The sequence below is a fragment of the Oncorhynchus mykiss genome, chromosome 12 (genome assembly GCF_057628025.1).
Source record: "Oncorhynchus mykiss isolate SJ-2025 chromosome 12, ASM5762802v1, whole genome shotgun sequence".
Taxonomy (NCBI): domain Eukaryota; kingdom Metazoa; phylum Chordata; class Actinopteri; order Salmoniformes; family Salmonidae; genus Oncorhynchus; species Oncorhynchus mykiss.
In genome coordinates, this window is record NC_143033.1 from 63,009,675 (window position 1) to 63,021,163 (window position 11,489).

Consider the following 11,489-nt stretch of genomic DNA (forward strand, 5'->3'; position numbering starts at 1 on the left):
ACTATCACAGCGCAGGTGCATTTATACGGAGACTTGATTACACACAGGTGGATTGTATTTATCATCATTAGTCATTTAGGTCAACATTGGATCATTCAGAGATCCTCACTGAACTTCTGGAGAGAGTTTGCTGCACTGAAAGGAAAGGGGCTGAATAATTTTGCACACCCAATTTTTCAGTTTTTGATTTGTTAAAAAAGTTTAAAATATCCAATAAATGTCGTTCCACTTCATGATTGTGTCCCACTTGTTGTTGATTCTTCACAAAAAAAATACAGTTTTATATCTTTATGTTTGAAGCCTGAAATGTGGCAAAAGGTCGCAAAGTTCAAGGGGGCCGAATACTTTCGCAAGGCACTGTACATCCGATGCATTTTGAAACAGCTTTAAAGGAATGTTCTGCAACATTAGAAAATATGTGATCAATACAGGTTGATGATTTCATTACTCTGCTGTTTGTAACTACCCTGGTAAGCTGATAACCTGAAGCAGGTTGCAAGCACTAGTTACAGTTTGAAGGTTTTTGTTGAGTGGGCAGCTTGATGAAAGCCAATCCATATTTAAATAACCCAGAAAATACATAGGTAGCCTAGTGGTTAGAGTGTTGGACTTGTAACCGATCAAATCCCTGAGCTGACAAGGTAAAATCCTGTTGTTCTGCCCCTGAACAAGGCAGTTAACCCACTGTTCCTAGGCTGTCATTGAAAATAAGAATTTGTTCGTAAGTGACTTGTCTAGTTAAATAAAGGTGTAAATAAAAATACATACATTATCAAGCATTTCACATGTTACCCAGATACTGACTGTTAACATGTGGTGGTGGTCTATTGCAGCTTTGCACCAGTATGGGCTTTAGGTGTGGCAGATGAACCTGTAGCCATATTACTTCAACAATATGTAACTCTATATATGTATATGTAGGACTGTGGTTCTGAATGTGGCAACACCTCCTTCTGCATTTCTGTCTTTTCTGTAGATGTTATAACAATGTATTGCTACCACTGTATCATCAATTGGAAGACACATTGTGTCTTCCAATGCCCCTGGGATAATGTACATTTGCTGAAGCATTATGACAACTCAGCAACACAATGGTAGGGATTAACTGAGCTGGGCTTGGGTCATTGATAAGTCATTGTCTCAATGCAGGCTTGAAAGGATCCAGGAGCCCAAATTATTTGGGTGGATCTCATCCTCTTTATAAAACAATCTTTGTTTTCAGAATGTATCAAACTTGTCAATAAGTGTTACACCCATAGAGCTGCAATCATCTCGTAGTCAATTATGGAGGTCTAAACGTCTGCTGAAACATTCACTACCATGATTTAGGGAGGGCACAGGGCCAATCAGTTATTTAAAATCCATCTTCAGCTGTTCTGAGCTGCCCTTCATAATGTCATTGAATCCCACATGAACTATGATAGACTCAATTTTGATGCTGGTTTAAAATGTTTGGAAGCAGCTTATTGATCTGTACTCGTGCTCCTGGATAGCACAATGTTTTTGCTCCAGGGACTGAGACATGGGATGGGGAAATCCACCCATTCCTACGTCTCCCACAATTCGTTTAACTATGGCCCACGAGAAGCAGGTTAGCCTACGTTCGCTAATCCAGGCGATAGGTCCAGACCTCCCACAGCAGACAGGGCCTCGGCAGATCCAGGGAGAGGGAAAGGAGCCGAACTCTATGACTGCTGCTGGAGTCAGCATAGTTGTAGTCAGCAAAGCCGTCGGTTGGCATACAGTGACTTGTGAAAGTATTCAGCCCCCTTGGCATTTTTCCTATTTTGTTGCCTTACAACCTGGAATTAAAAATAATTAGGGGTTCGTATCATTTGATTTACACAACATGCCTACCACTTTGAAGATGCAACATATTTTTCACTGTGAAACAGACAAGAAATAATACAAGAAAAACTGAAAACTTGAGCGTGCATAACTATCCCCCCCCCCCCCCCCCCCCCCCAAAGTCAAGGGTTCCTTTTGTAGAGGCACCCTTCGCAGCAATTACAGCTGCAAGTCTCTTGGGGTATATCTCTATAAGCTTGGCACATCTAGCCACTGGGATTTTTGCCAATTCTTCAAGGCAAAACTGCTCCAGCTCCTTTAAGTTGGATGGGTTCCGCTGGTGTACAGTCGTGGCCAAAAGTTTTGAGAATGACACAAATATGAATTTTCAAAAAGTCTGCTGCCTCAGTTTGTATGATGGCAATTTGCATATACTCCAGAATGTTATGAAGAGTGATCAGATGAATTGCAATTAATTGCAAAGTCCCTCTTTGCCATGCAAATGAACTGAATCACCCCAAAAATGTCCACTGCATTTCAGCCCTGCCACAAAAGGACCAGCTGACATCATGTCAGTGATTCTCTCGTTAACAAAGGTGTGAGTGTTGACGAGGACAAGGCTGGAGATCACTCTGTCATGCTGATTGAGTTCAAATAACAAACTGGAAGCTTAAAAAGGAGGGTGGTGCTTGGAATCATTGCTCTTCCTCTGTCAACATTGGTTACCTGCAAGGAAATACATGCCGTCCTCATTTATTTGCACAAAAAGGGCTTCACAGGCAAGGATATTGATGCCAGTAAGATTTCACCTAAATCAACCATTTATCGTATCATCAAGAACTTCAAGGAGAGCGGTTCAATTGTTGTGAAGAAGGCTTCAGGGCGCCCAAGAAGGTCCAGCAAGCGCCAGGACCGTCTCCTAAAGTTGATTCAGCTACGGGATCGGTGCACCACCAGTACAGAGCTTGAACAGGAATGGCAGCAGGCAGGTGTGAGTGCATCTGCATGCACAGTGAGGCAAAGACTTTTGGAGGATGGCCTGGTGTCAAGAAGGGCAGCAAATAATCCACTTCTCTCCAGGAAAAACATCAGGGACAGACTGATATTCTGCAAAAGGTACAAGGATTGGACAGCTGAGGACTGGGGTAAAGTCATTGTCTCTGATGAATCCCCTTTCCGATTGAATAGGGGCATCCGGAAAAAAGCTTGTCCGGAGAAGACAAGGTGAGCGCTACCATTTGTCCTGTGTCATGCCAACAGTAAAGCATCATGAGACCATTCATGTGTGGGGTTGCTTCTCAGCCAAGGGAGTGGGCTCACTCACAATTTTGCCTAAGAACACAGCCATGAATAAAGAATGGTACCAACACATCCTCCGAGAACAACTTCTCCCAACCATCCAGGAATAGTTTAGTGACGAACAATGTCTTTTCCAGCATGATGGAGCACCTTGCCATAAGGCAAAAGGTGATAACTAAGTGGCTTGGGGAACAAAACATCAATACTTTGGGTCCTTGGCCAGGAAACTCCCCAGACCTTAATCCCATTGAGAATTCATGGTCAATCCTCAAGAGGTGGGTGGAGAAACAAAAACCCACAAATTCTGACAAACTCCAAGCATTGATTATGCAAGAATGGTCTGCCATCAGTCAGGATGTGGCCCAGAAGTTAATTGACAGCATGCCAGGGAGGATTGCAGAGGTCTTGAAAAAATAAGGGTCAACACTGCAAATATTGACTCTTATGAAATGCTTGTAATTATACTTCAGTATTCCATAGTAACATCTGACAAAAATATCTAAAGACACTGAAGCAGCAAACTTTGTGAAAATTAATATTTGTGTCATTCTCAAAAATTTTGGCCACGACTGTACAGCAATCTTTAAGTCATCACACAGATTCTCATTGGATTGAGGTCTGGGCTTTGACTGGGTCATTCCAAGGCATTTAAATGTTCCCCTTAAACCATTTAAGTGTTGCTTTAGCAGTATGGTTAGGGTCATTGTCCCGTTGGAAGGTGAATCTCTGTCCCAGTCTCAAATCTCTGGACGACTGAAACAGGTTTCCCTCAAGAATTTCCCTGTATTTAGCTTCTTCCTTCATTCCTTCAATTCTGACCAGTTTCCCAGTCCCTGCCGATGAAAAACACCCCCACAGCATGATGCTGCCACCACCATGCTTCACTGTGGGGATTGTGTTCTCTGGGTGATGAAAGGTGTTGGGTTTGTGCTTAGACAGCATTTTTCTTGATGGAGAGTACCTTCTTCCATATGTTTGGGAAGTCTCCCACATGCATTTTTCTGGCCACTCTTCCGTAAAGCCCAGATCTGTGGAGTGTACGGTTTAAAGTGGTCGTATGGACAGGGACTCCAATCTCTGCCCTGGAGCTTTGCAGCTCCTTCAGGGTTATCTTTGGTCTCTTTGTTGCCTCTCTGACTAATGCCCTCCTTGCCTGGTCCGTGAGTTTTAGTGGGCAGCCCTCTCTTGGCAGGTTTGTTGTGGTGTCATATTCTTTCCATTTTTTAATAATGGATTTAATGGTGCTCCGTGGGATGTTCAAAGTTTCAAATAGTTTTTTATAAACCATCCCTGATCTGTACTTCTCCACAACTTTGTCCCTGACCTGTTTGGAGAGCTCCTTGGTCTTCATGATGCCGCTTGCTTGGTGGTGCCCCTTGTTTAGTGGTGTTGCTGAATCTGGGGCCTTTCAGAACAGGTGTATATATACTGAGATCATGTATCAGATCATGTGACACTTAAATAAAGTACACCTGTGTGCAATCTAACTAATTATGTGACTTCTGAAGGTAATTGGTTGCACCAGATCTTATTTAGGGGCATCATAGCAAACAGGGTGAATACATATGCACGCACCACTTTTCCATTTTTTTTCATTTCACTTCACCAATTTGGACGATTTTGTGTATGTCCATTACATGAAATCCAAACCCATTTAAATTACAGGTTGTAATGCAACAAAATAGGAAAAAATGCCAAGTTGTGTGAATACTTTTGCAAGGCACTGTATACACTACATGACCAAAAGTATGTGGACACCTGCTCGTCGAACATCTCATTCCAAAATCATGTGCATTAATATGGATTTGGTCTCCCCTTTGCTGCTATAACAGGCACTCCTCTGTGAATGCTTTCCACTAGATGTTGGAACATTGCTGAGGTGACTTGCTTCCATTCAGCCACAAGAGCATTAGTGAGGTCAGGCACTGATGATGGGTGATTAGGCCTGGCTCATAGTCGGTGTTCCAATTCATCCCAAAAGTGTTCAATTGGGTTGAGGTCAGGGCTCTGTGCAAGCCAGTCAAGTTCTTCCACACCTATCTCGACAAACCATTTCTGTATGAACCTCGCTTTGTGCACTGGGGCATTGTCATGCTGAAACAGGAAAGTGCCATCCCAATATTGTTGCCACAAAGTTGGAAGCACAGAATCATCTAAAATGTAATTGTATGCATTAAGATTTCCCTCATTGGAACTAAGGGGCCTAGTCCGAACCATGAAAAATCCCCATCCTCCTCCACCAAACTTTACAGTTGGCATTATGCATTGGGGCAAGTAGCTTTCTCCTGGCATCCGCCAAAGCCAGATTTGTCAGTCGAACTGCCAGATGGTGAAGTGTGATTCATCACTCCAGAGAATGCGTTTACACTGCTCCAGCATCCAATGGCGGCGTGCTTTACACCACTCCAGCCAATGCTTGGGATTGCACGTGGTGATCTCAGGCTTGTGTGCGGCTGCTCGGCCATGGAAACCCATTTCATGAAGCTCCCGACGGACAGTTATTGTACTGACGTTGCTTCAAGAGGCAGTTTGGAACTCGGTAGTGAGTGTTGCGACCGAGCTACACGCTTCAGCACTCGGCGGTCATGTTCTGTGAGCTTGAGTGGCCTACAACTTCGCTGCTGACCAATTGTTGCTCCTAGAAGTTTCCACTTCACAACAACAGCACTTACAGTTGACCGAGGAAGGTCTAGCAGGGCAGACATTTTACGAACTGACTTGTTGGAAAGGTGGCATCCTATAACGGTGCCATGTTGAAAGGCCATTCTACTGCCAATGTGTGTCTATGGAGAGTGCATAGCTGTGTGTTCAATTTTATATACCTGTCAAGAACGGGTGTGGCTGAAAGAGCAGAATCCACTAATTTGAAGGGCTGTCCACATACTTTTGTATATACACTGTATAGTGTAGGTACGTGGAATGCCCCAATGCAATTATAGTCATGATAAACACAACCTTGATGGCAATACAGTATCCTCAGTGTGGTAAAGAGAGCTACCTTGGTGGCTAGAGTGGTCCTCCTCAGTGAGGTAAAGAGAGCTACTTTGGTGACTAGAGTGTGCCTCCTTGTTGATGGAAAAAAGACCTGCCTAGGTGGTAAAGTGGGCATCCTTAATGGGTCTTCTTGGTGGCTTGTGTGGTCCTCCTAGGTACGCAGGGGCCCCTAATGCAGGGGTACTCAAGGCACAATACTGAGGAGAAACTTTTGAGAAACGAAAGAAAGCCTCTATCATTTTGAGAGTAGTAAAGCAACTGAAATGGCACCCTATTCCCTATATAGTGCACTAATTTTGACCAGAGCCCTAAAAGTAGTGCAATAGGATGTTATTTCAGACCCAGCTAGAGACAGGCGTGACCTTTTCTCTAGAATGGGACTAATTGGGTCTCCAGCATCATAAGCAAACAACATGAGCTCAGAGACTATGTGTGTGTTCCCCTCAGGGTGTGTGTGTGTGTGTGTGTGTGTGTGTGTGTGTGTGTGTGTGTGTGTGTGTGTGTGTGTGTGTGTGTGTGTGTGTGCGTGTGCGTGTGCGTGTGCGTGCGTGCGTGCGTGCGTGCGTGCGTGCGTGTGTGTCTGCCTCCAGTCTGTCTGGTGCCAAGTATCAGATTTCACTTTCCCTCTAACCGCCACATTTAGAGCAAGACACAATATCTGTTTCCCCTCACCCTCTCGTTGCTCTCTCTCTCTCTCATTTAACCGCCTCAGCAGCAGCAGCAGCATCTCCTTTATCTTTTTACTCTCCTTTTAACTTTACCTCACTGTTACCTACTGACTTTTCCTTCATCCACCCCCTTCCGCCCTCTCTGCTTCTCTCCTGCTACAACTTTGCGTCCAACTTTTTAACTTTGCTACAAAGTTAATTTCTTGCTACAATTTAACATGCTACATAGCAGCCATTGCTTTAGCGTATTGTTAGTGTTCCATCATTGTAGGTTCTTCTGTTAAGTTTAACCTATGAAATAAATCTTCAAGTAGCCAGGAATAGCTCTACTAGCTGTCTAACCTGGGTGTCAGTCTGTTTTGGCTTTGTCATGCCAAATAGACTGGACTCGCTGCTATCTCAATGCGTACCTGTTCTTGTATTTCTGAGCTCGAAGAGAAGAAAGAGTACAGCAGGTCCTTATCTTGATGAAATAATTCCTAGTTTGCCATATTAAGAACAAAAGAGCGGTACATTGGCAATCATCATCTAAATGAAATCTTCCTCATCAAGTACCCCAGTGGATGTCAGGGAAAGACGTCATATGTTGGTTGTTATTTGGTCAGATAACAGGTCACAATTTATACCACACAAAACGATACGGGATCAGTACATTTATTGGGTGGGTTGTGTCCAAATTGTGACACCTTCTAATTTAGAAATTAGTAGTCTAGTCCAGGAAGAGGCATAATGCTAATTCCAGTTCCTGGCACCCTCCAATACATCTCTGGGAAACATTCCAGAAAACTCCACAAATAGCCCTGAAAGATTAATCTGGCCTGGTCAGAAGTACAGAGAGATCTGATTCCATAGAAATAAAATAATTAATCAAAAAGTGTATTATTTGCGTACAGAGATTTGCAGATGTTATCACAGGTGAAGTGAAATGCTTATGTTTCCAGCTACAACAGTGCAGTAATTCTGAGCAATACTAAACAATATACAATGCACACATAATCCAAAAAGTACAAAATAAGAAATTAAGAAATATCAGAACGAGTCCGGAATATACTTTAACCAGTTAAAAGTTTGGACACACCTACTCATTCCATTTATTTATTTATTTTTACCATTTTCTACATTTTAAAATAACAGTGAAGACATCATAACTATGAAATAACACATATGTTATCATGTAGTAACCAAAAAAGTGGTAAACAAATCCAAATATATTTTATATTTGTGATTCTTCAAAGTAGCCACCCTTTGCCTTGATGACAGCTTTGCACACTCTTGACATTCTCTCAACTAGCTTCATGAGGTAGTCACCTGGAATGCATTTAAATTAACAGGTGTGCCTTGTTAAAAGTTAATTTATGGAATTTTGTTCCTTCTTAATGCATTTGAGCCAATCAATTGTGTTGTGAAAAGGTTGGGGTGGTATACAGAAGATAGCCTTATTTGGTAAAATACCAAGTCCATATTATGGTAAGAACAGCTCAAATAAGCAAAGAGAAATGACAGACCATCATAACTTTAAGACATGAAGGTTAGTCAAAACAGAACATTTCAAGAACTTCGAAAGTTTCTTCAAGTGCAGTCGCAAAAACCATCAAGTGCTGTGATGAAACTGGTTCTCATCACTACAGGAAAGGAAGACCCAGAGTTACCTTTGCTGTAGAGGATAAGTTTATTAGAGTTACCATCCTCAGAAATCAGAAATTGCAGCCCAAATAAATGCTTCACAGAGTTCAAGTAACAGATACATCTCAACCTCAACTGTTCAGAGGAGACTGGGTGAATCAGGCCTTCATTGTCGAATTGCTGCAAAGAAATCTCTACTAAAGGACACCAATAAGAAGAAGAGACTTGCTTGGGCCAAGAAACTCGAGCAATGGACATTAGACCGGTGTAAATCTATCCTTTGGTCTGATGAGTCCAAATTTGAGATTTTTGGTTCAAACCGCTGTGTCTTTATGAGACGAAGAGTAGGTGAACGGATGATCTCCGCATGTGTATTTCCCACCGTGAGGTATGGAGAAGGAGGTGTGTCAACCATTGCGAAAGAACAGTCCCCTCTAGTGATTCTATTTTGCGCCATAGCATCTATAATATGCAGCACAACAAACACATTGTTTTATATGGACAGGTTATCACATGCCTGTAACCATTCATAGTGTGATGTTTAAAGCCACATTGTGTAATTTTTCCATATTTTGTCATATTATAGAGAAAAATAGTAATTCCATCTTTTGGTAAGCATTAATTCCACCATGGTTCATTGGACAAAGCCTCTGTGGAAATGTAGGCTTAGGAGATCTTATAACGTTTTGTTCTGAGATAATCTTCATCAGCTAACCTTACTTTTTGTGAATTTTAAAGCATTTATGTCATGTAAAAATGTACATAAAGGCTTCATAATTCAAAAAGGATGTGTTAACTGACTGATATTATCTCAGAACAAAACGTATAAGATCTCTTACACTTGACCTTATTTTCGGTGTATATCCCAAAACCCTATAATTTCCCCATTAACTTTCACAATATATCCCAATTGTCATGAATATACAAAAATTAAACTCTGTCAATACCACCAAAACAAGGTGGTAACTATTAGCGCCATGTCAACCTCAGGACCACTCCAGAGCACGCCGTTTGTAACCCGTCTGTGTTTAGGACCATGTAGCCGTGCGCGCTGTCAATCATAGTGAAAGTGACGGTGTTGACTGCTTGACACTTCGGAATGGGATATTTAACTTGAGAGTGGGGTCCACTTTCTACAGAAGCAGTTACTCTCCCGCCTTGGAAATGGGTGAAGGTGTCTAGGAGCTTCAGCAAAATATAACTATAAAATAGAAGCAACTACCCTATAGGCTACAGCATTCACGACAAGACTCTCCATGAATGGATTACATTCAGAAACAGAGGTGTAATGCATCTTAATCTCGGGTGGCATCTCCTCCGGTGATAAGGATTCTGAGTTTTCTAAAGGCATGTTTGTTTAGGAAGTTTTGGCTTATTTATCCTCAAAGCACTGAGAGGAGGCACAGATGAGAAGAGAAAAAAAGAAAACTCTACTGAGTTTGTGTGTGGTGGAACATTGATGGAAATCCGTTATATCCATTTAATGAATTTAGGACGCTCATGCGCTCTATGGTCAAAGGGAATGGTCTGTATTGATGTATTCAGTTTAGTGATGGTTACCGTTCTCTTCCTCACTTAGTAACTTGTCAACAAACAAAAAATACATTGCCGATTTCTGCGCTGCAACTGGGACGGATATCTTATTTAAGCACACACCACCTCTCCAATCCAAATGTCAAAGTGAGACACTAATGCAGCACTTGCTCTTTTGCTGTAAGTGAAAATAATTTGCGTAAATAACAGCTCGAGCTATAGAACATGGGGATTTCTCCGGCGGCTCTGCTCTATGTCATAGCGACCATCCACCTCGGTGTCTCTCAGCATTTTTTGCGTCTGCGCCCTTCGCCCAGCGAGCATCTCCCAGTGCCCGGTCTTAAAGAGGACCCTGACCCAAAATACGACCCGATGAAACAGGACCTGGCCGAACGGACACTGAAGAGGAAACTCGGGAGAAACTTTGACCCCGTCTTCATGTCAATCAACAGCCCCCCTGTTGTGGAGAACCGGACTGCCCTTGAAGCACAGTCCAGACTGATGGGACCTATTCCCAACCAGCTGAAACAGCTGGACCTGGTGACAGTGGGCAAGAAAGCCCGTCGGAAGTTTACACAGTGGTTGTGGGCATACACGCACTGCCCCGTGGGCTATGTATGGAAGGACTTGGGCGTGAGGTTCTGGCCGCGTTACGTCAAGGAGGGACAGTGTCTGAATGAGCGCTCTTGTTCGTTCCCGGCGGGGATGTTTTGCATGCCCGACAAGTCAGTCACCAAGACATTCCTCCGCTGGTACTGCCAGGGCTTTCTCCAAAAGAAATACTGCATGTGGATACAGGTTCAATACCCCATCATATCCGAATGCAAGTGTTCCTGTGTAGAATAGGCCTATTTAACTCGGGGTAAAACTATTTCCATTCAAATTTAATTAAACCCTCATCATACAAAATCGGATTTTGTTAATTAAAAAGCTATTACATTCACATATAAACGTGTAAACATGTAGCTGCAATAGCTTACATCAAGCGTGATAGGGGCAATTTCAATTGGAATTGGAAAATGGAACATGTACATGAACACATGAACGTCTTCACAAAGTTGACTTGACAAAGTTTGGGAGTTTTTTTGTTTTTTATGTCTGGCACGGGATGGAGAGTGTATCACGGTATAGGCTACTGTTAACAGTTTTTATTTATTTAATTTATTACCACAGCCATTGTTAGTATAAAACTATGATTATGTATAGATGTTTATATGTGTTTCTCTGAAGGCTAATAAAAAGTATCAATAAAAATGGTTTCGTTAAGAGGTTAATTTTGTCTTTAATTTGCCAAGAGAGTCATATTTCCATATAGGCCTGAATTGTATGACAGCGACATCTGTTAACTTTTTAAAAGCATCCAATACAATCATTTTTTACGTGCGTTTTGGTGTGAAAATGTGACATTTTATGGGCTCAATAACTTTCTGAAGTTCTAACCCAAATGGCACCATATTCCCTATATAGTGCACTTATTTTGTTTAGAGCCCTATAAAGGGAATATGGTGCCATTTGGAATATCATCACTCTTAAGAACTAAACAACCTTGTTCCTGACACGTGGAAAAACACAGCTGATAGACAA

The 11,489-nt window shown here is 42.2% G+C and overlaps 1 protein-coding gene across 1 annotated transcript; it reads left to right on the forward strand.

Annotated features, from left to right (window-relative positions):
- Nucleotides 1–9,413: 9,413 nt before the first annotated feature.
- Nucleotides 9,414–11,171, forward strand: LOC110537886 (noggin-2-like). The gene has a single exon (XM_021624340.3). It carries the CDS (start codon nt 10,131–10,133, stop codon nt 10,749–10,751), a length of 621 nt encoding a protein of 206 aa, XP_021480015.2. The 5' UTR covers nt 9,414–10,130; the 3' UTR covers nt 10,752–11,171.
- The last annotated feature ends 318 nt before the right edge of the window (nt 11,172–11,489 follow it).

Bases quoted from the DNA above. Each gene is read 5' to 3' on its own strand.
- LOC110537886 (XM_021624340.3), top strand. From the start codon at position 10,131: ATGGGGATTTCTCCGGCGGCTCTGCTCTATGTCATAGCGACCATCCAC.